At 39.8% G+C, this 17,746-nt stretch overlaps 1 protein-coding gene across 1 annotated transcript; it reads left to right on the forward strand.

Annotated features, from left to right (window-relative positions):
- Positions 1-880: 880 nt before the first annotated feature.
- LOC139464350 (sodium- and chloride-dependent glycine transporter 2-like) lies at positions 881-16,799 on the forward strand. The gene is made up of 14 exons (XM_071245878.1): positions 881-930; positions 4,444-4,577; positions 5,663-5,794; positions 6,392-6,656; positions 7,160-7,292; positions 7,554-7,688; positions 8,272-8,375; positions 9,241-9,365; positions 10,539-10,651; positions 11,027-11,155; positions 11,758-11,857; positions 12,893-12,993; positions 15,743-15,913; positions 16,473-16,799. Exons 1-14 carry the CDS (start codon positions 908-910, stop codon positions 16,584-16,586), a joined length of 1,779 nt encoding a protein of 592 aa, XP_071101979.1. The 5' UTR covers positions 881-907; the 3' UTR covers positions 16,587-16,799.
- The last annotated feature ends 947 nt before the right edge of the window (positions 16,800-17,746 follow it).

The raw sequence follows: 17,746 nt of genomic DNA on the forward strand, positions 1-17,746 counted from the left end.
ACTGACGTATTATGAATACACAATGCCATTTAGAAAGTGGTCAAATGTAACTAATGTTATATTTGGGATAACACTTTCTTAGTAAAGTACAGATTCTAGTACTTTTTTGGATTGAGTCCCGTCCGGGATTCGAACCCACACCTGCCAGGGTGAGGCACCTAATCGCCAGCACACAAAGTCAGAGATCTAACCCACTCAGCCACCGAGCCTTCCACATAAAAAAGGTACACTATGAATCGGCTCTTAATAGTCAATAACAGAGTGCCAAAATGTGACAACAATTAAGGCAGAGCCATGCCGAGTTAACAATAAATACTTGTTTAACCAGCTTTGTTTGATCAAGATATGTGAAAATATCAAATTTCCAGTCCCTCGGCAACATGATACTTTTCAACTTGCCAATATTTGTTGCCATGATTACCACAACCAAAACATGAAATGTCACCTTAACATCTTGAACACATTGTCCACTACAGTGACGTGTGAGGAGCTCAATTAGTCTTTTCAACATAAACATGTGCTTAATTAATTTTTCTTAAAGTAACTAAAAGGTCGCAATGTCATTTTTCTTCGGCTAGATTCTCTCAGTGTCCAAGCTCTCTTCGCGGTCTAGTGGGGCATGACAGATGCTACGCCGGTCCGCCTGTTAATCTCAGTATCCCAGGACAGATTAACTGTGATGGTGGAACATACACGTCGATGATCTCTGAAAGAAGATTGATGACGTGGTCCATCAAGTTTGTCATCTCTTGTTTTTGTCTTTGTTGAGCGAAAACAGATCATCTTTGAAAAGCGTGTCTCTGTTGAGGCCCTCACGCACTTCAGTTTTTGTCTTCAGACGAACCAGATTGAACTGCTTCCCATCAAATCGGTGTCGGTGGAGGGTTCAAAGCATGCCTCAGCATGAATGCTTAGACATTTTCAAACAAGGTAGGGTCAAGCACACAACCCTGTTTTACACCACGGCAGATCTCGAAAGCCTCAAGGTACAGTTGCCAAACTGCAGGTGACTCTCGTATCAGTGTGAAGTGACACAAATTAAAGATTGAAGGCTTCTGTGAGGTCAATGAATACATTGGCTGCCCCTGCTCTCTGCACTTTTCCTGCAACGATTGAGAAGATCATGTTGGTCGTAGATCCACACTTTCAGCAAATGTCTGTAGTTTGTTCAGGACCACTAAAGTTAAGAGCTTTCCTGTGATGCTCAACAAAGAGATCCAGATATAGTTGTTACAAACGCTTCTTTCACCCTTCTACAAGATAATGATTGATGATGTGGGAGCCTGCCATGTCCTACTGCATCTCTCCCTTTTTCCAACACTGACACAGAAGTTCAAACTGGTGGATGAGCAGGAGCCCCTTTCTGCAGTTTTGGCCTCTGGAGGGATCCCATCCATTCCGAGAGCTTACCGAATGGCCTTCTTTAGCTATATAGCTTGCATTGCATTGCATCTGCAGTTTTGGCCTCTGGAGGGATCCCATCCATTCCGAGAGCTTACCGAATGGCCTTCTTTAGCTATATAGCTTCTATGCATTGCATTGCGTTGCATTCCCTGGATAAGAGTTAAGTAGTGCTCAACCTATCTCTCCATCTGCTTGCCTCTGTCACTGATCGTTTTGCCTATTGTAGATTCCAGGGGCACCATCCTGCTCTGAGTTGGACCGATTCCTTTCTTGATGTCATTTGTGCACACCTTGGTGTTCCCATCATCAGTTGATAATTGAATGCCTTTGCGGACATGCTGCAAGTATTATTGCTGTTTTCTGTAATTTGTTTCCGTCCGTTCTGTCTTCTGTTCGTTCTGTTTGTATAATGTTTGAATTCTAATAGTGCTGCGCACCTCTCCTCAGTAGCAAGGATGAACTCGCAGGAGTGGACTTTAAGCCAAACATAAATAGCGGTGTGGAGAGTTTCTCTCAGATGGCCCCACCTTTGCTTGGCATCCTCCTGATGAGGTTCTGTAACCAGATGTAAGCCATGGCACCAGTAATGGAATCCAATCTCTGTGGGTGTAAGGTCTTGCTGACATCAATGTGAATCCCTCCCTCTTACTAAGTTTGGTGCATCTGTCTTTATCTGGAATCTGATCCTGCAGCAGATTAAGGAATGGTCTGTGTCGCAGTTGGAACTGAGGTACAAATATGTAATAAGAACTTAACTGAGGTGGCGGGAATTGGTGCCCCATCAGTGAGGTGGATGTAAAAACCTTCTAGCGCCCGTATGCAACTTGGGTTGTATACTCCGCAGGCAGTTCAGAATTATTATTGGAATGCAAACGGATCCACTGGTCGGGGAACAAATAAACCGTATTTGAGCAGATACTGGTACCCAGATAAGTGCGATATAAAAATAATGATAATAATAATAATAATAATAATGATGATGATGCGTGTAGATGGGGCAAGGGCCCTGAGCTGATGATGTGCCTAACCAGCCTGACTGTGCCAGGATCACCCAGACTGTGCCAGGATCACCCAAACCCTCTTCGCTGCATTTTTTTATTTTGATTTGTACATAATAACAACAACCAGGTTCGCTACCAGGAATACAGCCCTTCTGACAATCTGGGTAATGCAGAAGGCTGCAGTCTTGCAGCTTTTTCACATTCTCCGAAAAGTTCTGGTTGGGTTTGACTAGGCAGCGCTTCCTAGGAGTCCCCCATTCACTGTATTGGCTGCATGTAGAGAGGGCAAGGTCCCTGAGCTGATGATGAGCCTAACCAGCCTGATTGTGCCAGGATCGCCCAAACTCTCTTTCCTACATTATGTGTTTTGATTTGTACATAATAGTAATGATAATAGAAATGTGAAACAAAAGGCTTTCTGTTTACTGCTGCTCAGGACAAGTGACTTCCCGCTCGAAACTGTCAATGTGTGATGTTGCATCAAAATATAAATATGAAATGTACATTATACAAGGAACTTAATGAGACTGTCCATCACATTGTCATTGGGTGCCCAGCTTTGGCACAAATGCAGTGTGACATGATAGAGTGGCTCAATCATTGTATTACCGTCTTCGCAACGCTTGTGGTTTTGACAGAGAGGTCTATCCATGATACGACCCATAATATGTAGAGGGTGTCATGGAAAATGATAAATACAATTCTTTTTGGAAAAGGCCCGTATACAGCCTAAAAAGTGACCAGGCCAACAAACCTGATCTTGTCCGTTTTGATAAATCAAATGAAATAATTTATATTATTGACTTTTCCGTCCCTTTCGACACTAATGTGATTGACAAAATTCAGGAAAAACATGGCAAATGTGCGTACCTCGCTTTCGAAATGTCACGCTTGCATCCCAAGTACCAATTTTTTCAACTCCCCATTGTTGTCGGTGCCTTAGGTTTGGTACCTCCCAGTCTGTTGACTGACATTGGGAGAGTACCCGGGTTGAATACAGCCCTTCTGACGATCTGGGTAATGCAGAAGGCTGCAGTGTTGGGCAATCTTCACATTCTCCGAAAATGTCTGGGTGTGTTTGACTAGGCAGCGCTTCCTGGGAGAACTCCCATTCGCTGTCAGGGCTGCGTGTAGAGGGGGCAAGGCCCCTGAGCTGATGAATAGCCAGCCTGACTGTGCCAGGATCACCCAAACCCTCCTTGCTGCATTTTATATTCCAATCTGTTTATAATAAAAATAAATGAAATGCATTTTAGATATCTATATACGATAGATACAACCACGTTTTGAGCAAGTATTTACGAGGGTATAAATTTCGTAAATTATTTTTGTTTGGTGTGTGTTTCTTTTCCAAATCGGTCATTGGATTCGTCACATTGGTTTCTGTGCATAAGGCAACAAAGGATGATCATATGTGTAAGAGGTTATGTGAAACAAACATCCAAAGTTAGTTCATTTCGGGAGTCGTACGCAAAGTCCGGTCATTGCATGCAATTCTTACTACGTTTGTACCATGGGTGGTGAATCCGGCTTTTGGCCCTAGGATACGTAGAACGCGCAGTGATCATCAAATCATGCACATCACAATCTTAGGAAATGGTACCCTCACACATTCTGTTTGCTTGAAATGGTTACTATGATAATTTAAACGATTAAAGACATGTAATTTACAAGGGTCAACATTTTACCACACCCCTATAACTAAGAGTATATAAGTATTTATTATATTTTATAAATCGTTAATCATGCTGCTCTTTTGATGATGCCGTATGTTAACCATTTATCTGTAAACCATTGTGCTAAATTAATTATTTTGTTTACCCTCGTGTATATCATTGTTTACCATATCAACCAATCTGCAACTAAAAAAAACTAGTCAATGTAAAAATAATAAATATATAAATCAAGAACATAGGCAACTCAAGTAACAAAAGTGATCAGAGCAGTCGTCATTGGGAGAATAGCATAAACAGATGATACTTCGCTCAGAAACTCACTGTTACTATGACTTAATGTTTGGTGTGTTATTTTGTCACAGAACAAGTGTGAATACAACCATGGCTCATGAACATTGGCGCAGTCAACTGGATTACCTCATCACCCTTCTGGGATACGGTGTCGGGTCGGGAGCATTCATAAAATTCCCTTTCTACTGCATGCGCAATGGAGGAGGTAGGCCCAACTCAAATGATACTTTGAAATCTATATCTCAAAACGAATAAATCATATGAACAGTTACACAAATCTACATATTTTAGGCACATGTCTACGCCTATTACAATGTTAGTCATGTATTTAGTTCGTAGTTTTATATAATGGTGAAACATAAATGCAGGAAAGTACAACTTCAAGCAATGCTTGATTAATCAAGTGCATGACGCCGTGAGGATACGGGAGCAGAACTGGTCCAGTTTCAGAATTGTGGTAAGAACTGTCTCATGGGTACACGATAGATACAACCAATGATCTAACTTATTGTGAGTCACAGTATCAATGCGGGGAGAACCTTTCTACAAGCAGTCAATAACCTCTCTGCTTGGCCTCTGACTGGGCTCCTATGTCAGATTACTCATATGCTGCGATTGGACGACACATAGATTGGACGAACGAAAACATATTGCGGACTACGTGAAATTTGTGGACATCAACAGAACGGTTTGTTATTATATTTGTCTCCGAAAAAAACCTTACTTGGAGATGAAGACTGGTAGCCATGTCTATTTTCATTCTTAATTAACGATCCCACGCATGTGACCTACAAAAACCGGACATGTTCATGTAATGGTACACATTTGTGCCGTGTGTTTAATGGACCCGTCCTCTGTTGCTTGAAACACAAGATAGTCACATGATACCCGGGTTAGCATTGATCTTCAGCAATCCATGCTTGCCGTAAGAGGTGACTAAGGGCCAGTCTTGCGTAGATCGACATTCATGATGTCAATCTCTAGATTGTCTGGTCCAGACTCGATCATGTACAGACCGCCGTCTTATAGCTGGAATAGGACCGAGGGCACGTGACTTTATGGTATCATGTGGCTGTCTTGAATTAGAATATGTTTTTGGGGCAGTCTCGCTAACATATGCCTATTCAACTATATGTCGCCTTTAACTCATGTATAGTCTATAATGTACATGCTTAGGTACTACAAGGTGGGCAAATATTGGAGACGTAACCCATTTGAGGTTATGATCACTCAATCGAAATATACAATGTCAATCTTAGTGATAATGCTGCATTTATTTTTGTTGACAAGGAGCGTTCCTGATACTGTTCATGTTCTTCACAATAATTGGAGCCATCCCCTGTGTGTTTCTTGAGATGACCATCGGACAGTTCTCTCAGAGTGGACCTATTAAAGTCTGGAATATGTGTCCTGCCTTCAAAGGTAACAACTGAAACCAAGTGGCAACAGGCAAGTAAGCCCCGGTTTCAATCGGGAAGTAAAGTCAAGTTTAAAGAGAGTAAAGTAGATTTGTTTCAAGCGGGCAACATTATCTATTCAAAAAGCAACATTACCTATTCAATAGGCAATAAGGTTTCAAAGGTAAGCTATATATCTAGCTGCAACAGGAATACCTACCACAGTTTCAAAATGGAAACCTACCGTCGTTTCAATACGTAAAGTGTTGGTTTGCATGGGTGGACAAGCCGTCGTTGGTGCTGCAATTGAGTTGCATTCATTAGGTGTGGCAGGATCCAGTGAACATGGATTTCAATCCCATGTTAACACTGATTATCTGATTATGATCCCTGATTGGTCACCACCCTACACGTGGTCGTTTGTTTTGGTGAAGAAGTAAAGGCCTAATACCTCTATCACTTTCCTTCAACACCAGGCTGACTCACAATGGCATAACAGACAGTAAATGATAACATGGCGTTGACACAGTTACCTTCTCGATACATTTTTCAATATAGAAGACGTTTCGTAAATCAGTATGACACGCCCACATACCGATCCTTATATTTACTACTATTGCAGGTATAGGTATTGGCAGTGTTGTTGTTTCGTGGTTATTCGTTAGCTACTTCAACATCAGCTTCACGTGGTATATGTACTACCTCTTCCACTCCTTCTCCCCAATCCTGCCCTGGGACCACTGCGACAACGCATGGAACACCCCGGCATGCATAAACAACAAGAACGCGTCAGTTTTGTCTAATGATACAGCGTCTAATACAACCGACGCTGTGTACTCCATTAACGGAACAGCCAGTGGAATAACAGCTGCAGAAGAATTCTGGAAGTACGTTCACAAATAATGTAATATATACAAATTGTTGTATTAGCCTTTCTGCAGTATTCATCTCACACTGTTTAGTTCTATTTAGAAAATATCTTGTATGTGTCCTCATTCTGATATTAAATTATAATGCTCCACAACATTCTATTGAAAATATGACTCAACAATGTGTATATTTGTTTACAATTTATGCCATTATCGTAGCTTAAATAACCTAATACATGATGATGCTTACTGGTCGGTAAGGACCAAACTTATGCTCGTAGGTCGCCCCATAGTGGAAAAAAGGCTGACTAAGATTCGCCCTGATTTAATTCTTACCCGAACCTGTGCTCTTTTCTCCAAAGTGTTATACCTCTAAAACATCCATTTCTGCAGGCATTCCTTCCACATCAAGCTGACATGGCATCAAATAATTCAAATAGTGTTCGAAGCTGCGTCACATCCAAATCACTCACTGTCTTCCCCAATATAGGATGTAGACATAAGGCTATTCCCTTCGTCAGATTCCAGCTGTTGGGACAGAGTGATGGCCTGGACAATCTTGGAGGTCTAAGATGGCATCTTGTTGCATGCCTGGCCGGCACCACCGTGGTCTTATTTCTTTGGACACTGCAAGGAATAAAAGTATCAGGGAAGGTAAGATGTAAAAGTCAATGGGCACGTTACACCCGCAAGACAGAGTCCACGCCTGCAAATGTAGAGGGAAATATAACTACGTGGACATGATTTATCTCTGATATATATTCTACTTATACTTATGGTTACATATAAGGATGACAATACATTAAGAATCCATTCTTTCATCCGGCAATCTCTTAAATTACAGTTTATTAGTTTGCTTTAGATAACCTAGTCGGTACTTATTCACTCACTCACTGATCAAATCTTTTCTACCAGATTGTCTACATCACCGTGGGTGTCCCCTACATCCTCATCTTCGTTTTCCTCATCCGAGGCTGTCTACTTCCGGGGTCAGCAGAAGGAATATACTACTACATCTATCCCAAGTTTGACAAGCTTACAGACCCGAAAGTGAGCCCAAATCTGTTCACGCATCTCTAACTTGTACGATTACTGTTTTCTCAAACAGTATTTGTATTGCAGTCATTGATATTTTTCTGCGATTATCACATCGACTACGTTCACAATGTTATTTTCGTATGTTCACGTTATCACGTAATTTTAGATTGTTGGTATTCATATGCTGACGGGATGGGTTAGTATAAGGTAGTGAGATCACTCTGCCTCGATCACTCACATACAAAGGTACAAAGCCTATTTCTGAAATAGTATAAAAACAGCATTAAACCCAAATCATTCATATATTGATGGAATAAAAAAAGGAACGCATGGATATGTCTGTGTTCAATACAAACGAAAGCATGATAGTAATCGAATACAAACAGAGTCACTGTGTTCAAAACAGGGAATGCTTAATAAAATAGAGGAAGCATTGTGTATTGCCTTTCAATTAATAGTTCATAATACATGCTTTCTAGTCAAGAACATGGTTGAACACCCTAAGATGCCTATAAATGCAATCATCAAACATCAAAGTTATACCCTAAGCTTCTGATTAGATCTCTGCAGACACGGCACGTTTCTGTGGTTGCAGGTGTGGATTCATTCGTGTCGCTACGCCCTAGGTTCCATCGGTATAGCCATGGGGTGTATCATCACTATGTCTGGACACAACAGAATAGATAACAACTGCTTCAGGTATATTTCATGTCAATGAGTTTTCACAGAAATGTTCCAGTTGTTGTATCAAAATGTATATAAGAAACATAGTATAAGACAGTACAACACTATTGTAGAACACGATGTACATGTATGATACGACAAAATGTAACGTAACGTCTCGAATTTACGTTATGATTATCGCAACTCTACCATAGCAAAATTACACGCGAAATGTTATGATAATGAGTTATGAGTAGTTCTAATGAGTGTGACCCAGTCGTCTAAAGCGCCGCAATTCGTTGTGCAGAGTTGGGTCCCTTGGGCAGTACCATACTTGTGCTTATGGGTTTCCCTTAAGTGGTAAACGTCTAAGATCTGTATCACATCAAGCTGACACGCCGTGATATAACTGGAGTATTGTTAAAAGAGGCGTTTAACCCAACTAACTCACTCGCTTCTGATGAGGAAACACCGATAATAACGATAATATACTTCTGTATATGCCCGTACGTTTTCATTTGCATAAATATATTTACTTGCATATATGAGATGAATTGGAAGTGTGAACCCAGCAACTTCATAAGCAGCCAATGAGTCCATACCATTGTTTTCCCTAACGGGAACTGCACACTGTAATGACGTCACTCCATCCAAAATATGGCGTCAGAGATACTATGTGTATTGTAGTTTGTAAAATTTGAATTCCTGATTGACCAATCAAATTCGAGTGTTTTCCAATGGTAGAAGTATATGTTAACCAACATTATAAGGACGACTTCACTTATTGACACTAATCATTGGCCCGCTAGTCGCCAAATGTACATGTGCAAATATCTTTAAAAAAACTTCAATCTTTTAAAAACTGTTATTCAGTATATTGTTCATGTTTTATTTCTTCAAGGGATGCAATAATAATTTGCCTGATGGATTCACTCTCCAATGTCTTTTTCGGCTTCGCTTTCTTCTCTGTTGTTGGTCACGTGGCCTTCCAGCGTGGAGTAACTGTTGAAGCGTTTCAATCCTCTGGTAAGTAAACTACTAATACATCAAACAAGTCGTCGAAGGCTCTACAATTAGCATGCCTAGAACTATTTTATCTGGCAATCCCATCAAAGTAGTCGTTGAGGCCAAGTCATCGCACATTGTAACATATTAAATGTCTAAGAGCTAAATGCCTGAAAGAACTAGACATTCTGGCACTCGTATCAAACACCCAACGCGGATGAGATAAGAAAATCAGGATAAATATTTCCAAGCTTAAAGTATCAAGGACCTTTTTAATACCATGTTTTCTCATTTAATCATTTGCTTTTTAAAAGAAATATCTTTGTAACAACATTTTTGAAGATCATGTTTGTAATTAATAAATTCATATTTTGAAATTAGTATGAGTAAATGTGATATCAGCGAATGTAAGTGGTTATACTCTCACGGGGCGTTGAAGTGGCGTAACTATTGTCCCCCTGTGAGAGTATGTAAGCCCATATCATTCCACTATCGTTTTTATCGTAGTACACTTGTAAATTTTAAGTGTTGGCTTAACTTTCAAACAATCGCCAGTAGCCAGAGGGATGGTGTAAATCCTGCTGGGGTACCATGTAGGTTTTATAAGCATTGTACGTCCCCTTGGTCTCTTGTATGGTGGCCTCACTTTGGATGCTTGTGATCTCTGGCCCATATCTATTTGTAGTGTCATGAATAGTTCAATTTGTATGGTTACATGCTAGTTCTAAATCTACACCTGTGATAATCTGTTTCTTTTACCGTCTTTCGTCGACTGGTTTAACTTGATTTCGTCACGATATGGCTAAAATATTGCCGATGTGACTACAAACATTAACTCACTCACTCACTCACTCACTCACTCACTCACTCACTCACTCACTCACATACACATGCGTCTTCAGAGCACATGTGCAGAAAGGCAGACCCTGGCCAGTTCCTCTCACAGATAAGAACAGTCTCTTCAGTGCTTGAATCCAAAAACGATGTATGGGAGGTTTCTAGACACGTTATTCTATCACTGTGTCTCTTTTGTTTGTTCAAATGAATCACTTAACAGCATATCAATTTTCGGATTATCAATGAGATCGGAATTTGCAATATGGCATGTCCGTTTCTTTACAAACTTAGTTAAATATCATTTTTCGCATCGACCGTGGAATACATATTACGTTTGCTATCCGTCCTGTGTTTCAGGGTTTGACCTAAGCTTCATCGTGTACCCTGAGGTCATTTCTGCTCTCCCCCTGGCACAGCTATGGTCTGTGCTGACCTTTTTGACCTTGATATCGTTGAATATCGATACTATGGTAATTGGCAAGCTCCAATTCTCTCAGCTTAGAAATTAGACATAGTTTATCAACATGAACCTATATATTAATTTGAATGTAGGATTAATTATAATAACGTAAATGATATTAATCTGATCAAGCAATTATCAAACAAGATGGCTGAGGAAATTCTGTCTTATGAACTGTAATGCATTATATAACTTATTTCTACAATTTGCATATTTTGTTAAAGATCCCAGGATCAATATACAAACATGCCTATGAAAGCACCACGGTGATATTTTCTATCATATATTACGCTGAGACACTATGGATGTAACTAAGATGCGGTCATTTCTCAAACCAAAGTAGCCATAAACGTGACACACTGTTGCAACATGTGTATGGGTGCAGGTTCCGTGTGTGGACATAGTCGTCGCTGCCTTGGAAGATGTCTTCCCCAAGTTGATGAAACAACGCTGGCTCACCATCGGTGCTGTGCTCCTCAGTCTCTTCCTGTTTGGTCTGATATATATTTCACAGGTAACGGTGAACACTGCATGTGAAACAGTGAATCGAATATGCTCGTTTGGTCTGATATATATTTTTCAGGTATAAGCGAACATGTCGGTTTTGTTGGCATTACCATGAACATAAGGACAGAGTCAGGGTTAGGCTTGCATGTAAACCCCTGAAAACACACATTTTTGGTCGCGATACATACCATTTATAAGGTACGTGATGGTACATTGTTACAATGCAATTTTGTAATTTGAAATTTGTGCAAAATATACTACCTAGAAGAATAGCAATCTAGCATCGAGGTAATAAATGAAAGTGGTAAGGGAATACAGCGTAATCTTGACCAACGTACAACCTCATTTCACTCCGCCACACCTTATAACCAAATAACGATTTTATCGTTACAAAGACAATTCACTGTAGTTAATTTATTATTTTTGTGATGAAACGTTGTCAATTTACAACGTCATATAATACTCTTCTCAGCAATACAACAGAATGACGTTTGAAAAAAAATCATACGACAAATAAACTTTGGGAATCTAACAAATGCACATGTATGATTATCAGAAAGTTATTACAACCCGATCTGTCAACTCTTTTGTATTATCTACACATTTAAGGGTGGGATATTCGTGGTGACGCTGGTTGACTGGTACGCCTACTTCCCATCAACGGCCGTGTTGGGCATCCTTGAGTGCATTGTTGTAGGCTGGTGTTATGGTAAGTGAGTGAGTTAGTGAGTTTGATTTTACGCTGCTTTTAGCATTATTCCAGCAATATAACACTCATAAGCATTTGGCGTGTAAAAGTAACACAATGGTCAAATTTCAACGTCTACAATATGTGTACTACAACCAAATGCGTACAAATACATGATATTATTAACCTTTTAACTTTCTTTCAAACTTCAGAAAAGCTATCAAATAAACAAGTGACAGAACCCGTTCCATAATCATACGAAAAATCTGCTACAATCAGAATGCACAATGCTATTCCGACTATATCATACACATGCGATTGTACCAGGTGTTAGAGACGAGATGTGCGTGTCCTGATCCACCGGTGACACGCGTCACAAACACATGCAAAGGCAAATCAACTGTTCACCTGAAAGAACATTGGAACATATGATACAGGTCGAAATAGGGAATTGCATCGGACATCATTGTTGACACTGATGCGTCAGATTCAGAAATGTCCTCCACATGTCTACCTTTCTTTCTTTGTTGTTTAACGCCGCACTCAGCAATATTCCAACTATATGACGGCGGTCTGTAAATAATCGACAATCCAGTGATTGACATCATGACCATCGATCCACGCAATTGGGATACGATGGCGCGCATCAACCAAGTCCGCGAGCCTGACTACCCGATCCTGTTAGTCGCCTCTTACAACAAGCATAGTCACCTTTTACGGCAAGCATGGATTGCTGAAGACCTATTCTACCCCGGATCTACACATGTCCACAATTAACGTTTAGAAAGGCCTTGGATGTTGTAATCTAGACTTAATACAAAATCCCTTAAATTCTATGAACACGTTATATATGCGTGTGCTGTGTGTTTATTACGTTCAAAATAGGTATGCTTGCCAGTGTATAGATAAGTGAATGTCCAAGTCAAAAATCATTTACAAAAGGACACGTTTTCTTTGGCTGTGACATGTGTACCTTCAATTTCAATTTGCTAAATACATACGCTTGCCAGTCCATAGATATGTTGATGTTATAAATTGATCATGATTTACTTCCAGGAACAAAAAGGCTCCAGGAGGACGTCCGTACGATGTGGGGAAAGACTATACCTCGAGTCATGGTCATTAGTTTCAAGTTTGTGTGTCCTCTGTTTCTAGTTGTAAGTAGTTCTTCATTACTGAAGCTTTGATACCGACATACTTCTGAAACATCGAAATACATCATACAATATTGACATTTTAAAACTTATTGAATAGTCGCCGAGCCGCGTATAACATAATTCGAAGAATATATCAGTAGATAATTAGTTGCGTTCCTCAAATGTGAGGAAATCCCCGATTTGTGAGGAAAGTGTAGACATTGACCACTTTATTCAATCCTTAAAGCGCAAAGATGGCTCTATTAGGCCAAATATCAATATATGAACGAAACATGTCCTCATCACACATACATCTGTAAAGATGTGACAAAACCGAAATGCTGTTCAAAGCGTCGATAAAACAACACTCACTCGTCTGTCGATTATTCAGAAACGTTACATAAAATCATGTTACTTTGACTCCGATCTTAGAAACGCCCTCAAACTTACACTTCCCACAGTCTAGATCTCTAGATCAGTCTAGTCTATGCAGCAATGACGGTGTGGCGATGATTAAGAACGGTTGAATTTAACATTTAGTTTTCAGATGAAATAATATCAGTTCGCCAACCTGACGGCAATGTACATGTATGTCATCATTGGATGGTGAACTAGAATTTAGAATCTTGGCACTCGCTCACCCATGGCCCTGAAACCTGATCATCTTCTTGAGGATAAAAGTCTTTCGTTGTTTAATTACTTTATATTACCCACCTTTTCAATATCTATTCCTTTGGTAACTAAAGTCCTTTCCTGGCTAAATTGAAGAATGAATGGTGTTAAACGCTGCAATCAACAATTTTCTAGCAATATCCTGTAGCAAGTAAATACTCTATCGGAACCTGAGCCAGGCACAAGCAAACGGTGGACAAGATTAACCATATCCACACCTTTGAGGAAAACTAAACCAATGCTATGGAGGAGACACACGAGGCTGAATTTAGAAAGCTCTTACAACATGCATAAATTTCTGGTGACCGCTTCGGTCATGCTGCCCTTCTCCCTATCGTTATGTTTGTTTGTTTGTTTGTTTGTTGTTTAATACCACAGTAATATTTCAGCTATTAGAAGTCTAACTGTAAATAATTTAGTCACATATCAGTGATTGACATATTGTGAGCATCGTACCATGAAATCAACCAATACCGATCGCAGTAACGTCTCTCATTACAAATAAAGGTTGCTGGACACCAATTCTAACCTATAATCCCAAAGATCGATCCGCCAGCATGACATAGAGCTATGGCAATTCCCTGATATACGTACGGCAAGGTACGATGCTGTTTTTCAGTAATTCCCTGAAATACTTACGGGAAGGTATAATGTGGATCTACAGTAACTTCCTGATATACTTACGGCAAGGTACGATGCTGTTTTTCAGTAATTCCCTGATATACTTACGGGAAGGTACAATGTTGATCTATAGTAACTCCCTGATATACGTACGGCAAGGTACGATGCTGTTTTTCAGTAATTCCCTGAAATACTTACGGGAAGGTATAATGTGGATCTACAGTAACTTCCTGATATACTTACGGCAAGGTACGATGCTGATCTACAGTAACTCCCTGACATATACTTACGGCAAGGTACGATGCTGATCTACAGTAACTCCCTGACATATACTTACGGGAAGGTACAATGTTGATCTATAGTAATTCCCTGATATACTTACGACAAGGTACGATGCTGTTTTTCAGTAATTCCCTGATATACTTACGGCAAGGTATAATGTTGATCTACAGTAACTTCCTGATATACTTACGGGAAGGTACGATGCTGTTTTTCAGTAATTCCCTGAAATACTTACGGCAAGGTATAATGTTGATCTACAGTAACTTCCTGATATACTTACGGCAAGGTACGATGCTGATCTACAGTAACTCCCTGACATATACTTACGGGAAGGTACGATGCTGATCTACAGTAACTCCCTGACATATACTTACGGGAAGGTACAATGTTGATCTATAGTAATTCCCTGATATACTTACGACAAGGTACGATGCTGTTTTTCAGTAATTCCCTGATATACTTACGGCAAGGTATAATGTTGATCTACAGTAACTTCCTGATATACTTACGGGAAGGTAAAATGCTGATCTATAGTAATTCCCTGACATATACTTACGGGAAGCTACAATGCTGATCTACAGTAATTCCCTGACATATACTTACGGGAAGCTACAATGCTGATCTACAGTAATTCCCTGACATATACTTACGGGAAGCTACAATGCTGATCTACAGTAATTCCCTGACATATACTTACGGGAAGCTACAATGCTGATCTTCAGTAACTCCCTGACATATACTTACGGGAAGGTAAAATGCTGATCTATAGTAATTCCCTGACATATACTTACGGGAAGCTACAATGCTGATCTATAGTAATTCCCTGACATATACTTACGGGAAGGTAAAATGCTGATCTTCAGTAACTCCCTGACATATACTTACGGGAAGATACAATGCTGATCTATAGTAATTCCCTGACATATACTTACAGGAAGCTACAATGCTGATCTACAGTAATTCCCTGATATATACTTACGGGAAGCTACAATGCTGATCTACAGTTATTCCCTGACATATACTTACGGGAAGCTACAATGCTGATCTACAGTAACTCCCTGACATATACTTACGGGAAGATACAATGCTGAAGTTGAGCGAAATATATGGAGATGAGCACACCATGCTGTTGTAGTCCAGTAGGACAAGAACAAGGGGACTGTGTGTATGTGTTATGTTCCATCTGTTGTACCAGGTGATCTGCTGCTATTCCCTCTACTCCCACCGACCACCAAAGTACCATGACTACATCTATCCCACCTGGGCAACAGCTGTTGGATGGCTCATAGCCTTTTCGTCACTCCTGCCGTTACCGACGGTCTTCATCTGGACGGTTTACAACACACAAGGGGCAACGCTGAAAGAGGTAAACACAACTCGAATCTAACCTGAATCACATGTTCAGCTTTGAGGACAACGCAGTTGGTGTATACTGCCTGTTGCATAGCTAAGTTTTTTTCTGCCTTATGCTTCGTTAATAAGGGTGACATATTATTAGTTATGGTGTATTTAAATGCCGTATACGGTGTCATACGGTGAAGTGGGTGTTGGAAAATCCAAGATGGATATTACTGACAGTATACAGTCCCATATAAGGTCAGTAAGAACCATCTCGGATTAGTACTGACGGTATAAGCGATAATGTTAGGTCAGTAGTTCTGCTCTCTGATTGGTGAATCTAACTTTGAGGCATAATAAAACAGGATGTGAATGTCAACAAGTTCATTTTATGTTTGCTATGTTAAAATTACCTTACAAATATTTGTCTAGAACAAGGATTGATTCATTGCACAATACATTAGAAGCATTAAATCAATTTGATCACATGGTCTGCTTTTATGAAGGCTCCTGTGTTTGTTGACTCTAAAAATGTGTCTTTGGACTTTTGGATCATAATGATTTATTCCCTCATTGACTCACTTCAGAAATTGAAGAAAACTCTCGAACCCAATGCACACTGGAGGAGGCGATCATCGCCAGAGGAAGAATTCACTGAAGTTTTACAACCGATGGTAGAACATGCGAAGAATTCCGCCTAACAAGGAAAACTCACGACTTTTCCAACTATCTGTGACCAAACGTCGTTTTTCTTCTTTCATTTTTCCTGGATACTTATAATGCTGTAGTTGCTGTTGACCTTCGCCGTTGTTGTCTTCTGCTACACCTGCTTCATGGATATGTGTTCAGAATATCACATCTGTGTTGACTGCTTGCCGTGAAAAGGTATTTTCTGTGATAATGTAGTGTAAAAGAAGGTTATAAAAGGAGAGATGAAAATAAGTTCAACAATTTACTTCATAATATAGTCAGCAGTTACGAATCACTGTAAAGTGACAAAGATCCCATGATCAACAGCAGTTTCCTGTAACAACTAAAGCATGATTCCAATTTAGAAAGCTTTAAACCGCGTTTACGTTTTGATTATTTGGCATAACACAATGGATGGGGTGGATTTCAATGTATGTTCTTAAAATAAGTATGTCCGAGTCAGTGCAAGAGGGTCCTGTGTTGTATTTTGGCCTATACTGAATTAGCGCCACATACCGGAATGTCTAAAATGAAAGTTTACTCAGAAAACAATTTGTGAAATGTTGGACATCCTCATGGATACTAGGTTTGAATACAACACTGTGGTAATCTAGTTGTTTTAAAGTCCCTTTTATATATTCTAAATGTTTTTGTTATTATTATTGTACCATCGATATATGGAAGTGGACACTTGCTTCCTGATGAATATGAATCGGAAGATTTTGACGAAGACGTTCAACGTAAGTTTCATGTTATATAGGATCTGATAACGTTCAATGATGGTCAAATAGGCAATTCCCTTCCACTGATGTATCTACCTGAATTTAAAATATCGAGACCAGTGAAACCGCCTTGTCTGTTCTACACACATACGAGTGATAACACAATATCCACAAGAGATTTCTTGAAATTATTACAGATTCTCGTAACTTCCTGTTATATTCACCTCAGTCCAAACATGAGAGATATAAGATGGCGGTCTGTAAACGGTATTGTGGAACCAGACAGAGCACCTGTTATAACCTGTCAATTACGAAGCGATCATGACCTTTGATAACAGACCATCAACCTGGTCAAACATGGTAAAACAACTTTCTTCCACTAATGGGCTACACAAGTTACTGTTTTTGGATACAAGTAGAGTTTGATCCCCGGCCGCGTCATACTAAAA

The sequence above is a fragment of the Haliotis cracherodii genome, unplaced genomic scaffold (genome assembly GCF_022045235.1).
Source record: "Haliotis cracherodii isolate W230 unplaced genomic scaffold, xgHalCrac1.p SCAF_17, whole genome shotgun sequence".
NCBI classification, from domain to species: Eukaryota; Metazoa; Mollusca; class Gastropoda; order Lepetellida; family Haliotidae; genus Haliotis; species Haliotis cracherodii.

What these genes read in the sequence shown, in the direction of transcription:
- LOC139464350 (XM_071245878.1), top strand. Translation starts at nt 908, where the DNA reads ATGCTTAGACATTTTCAAACAAG. An exon ending in CTTAGACATTTTCAAACAAG is followed by an intron (nt 931 to 4,443) that starts GTAGGGTCAAGC and finishes ATTTTGTCACAG; the next exon opens with AACAAGTGTGAATACAACCA. An exon ending in TGTGTCCTCTGTTTCTAGTT is followed by an intron (nt 12,994 to 15,742) that starts GTAAGTAGTTCT and finishes CTGTTGTACCAG; the next exon opens with GTGATCTGCTGCTATTCCCT.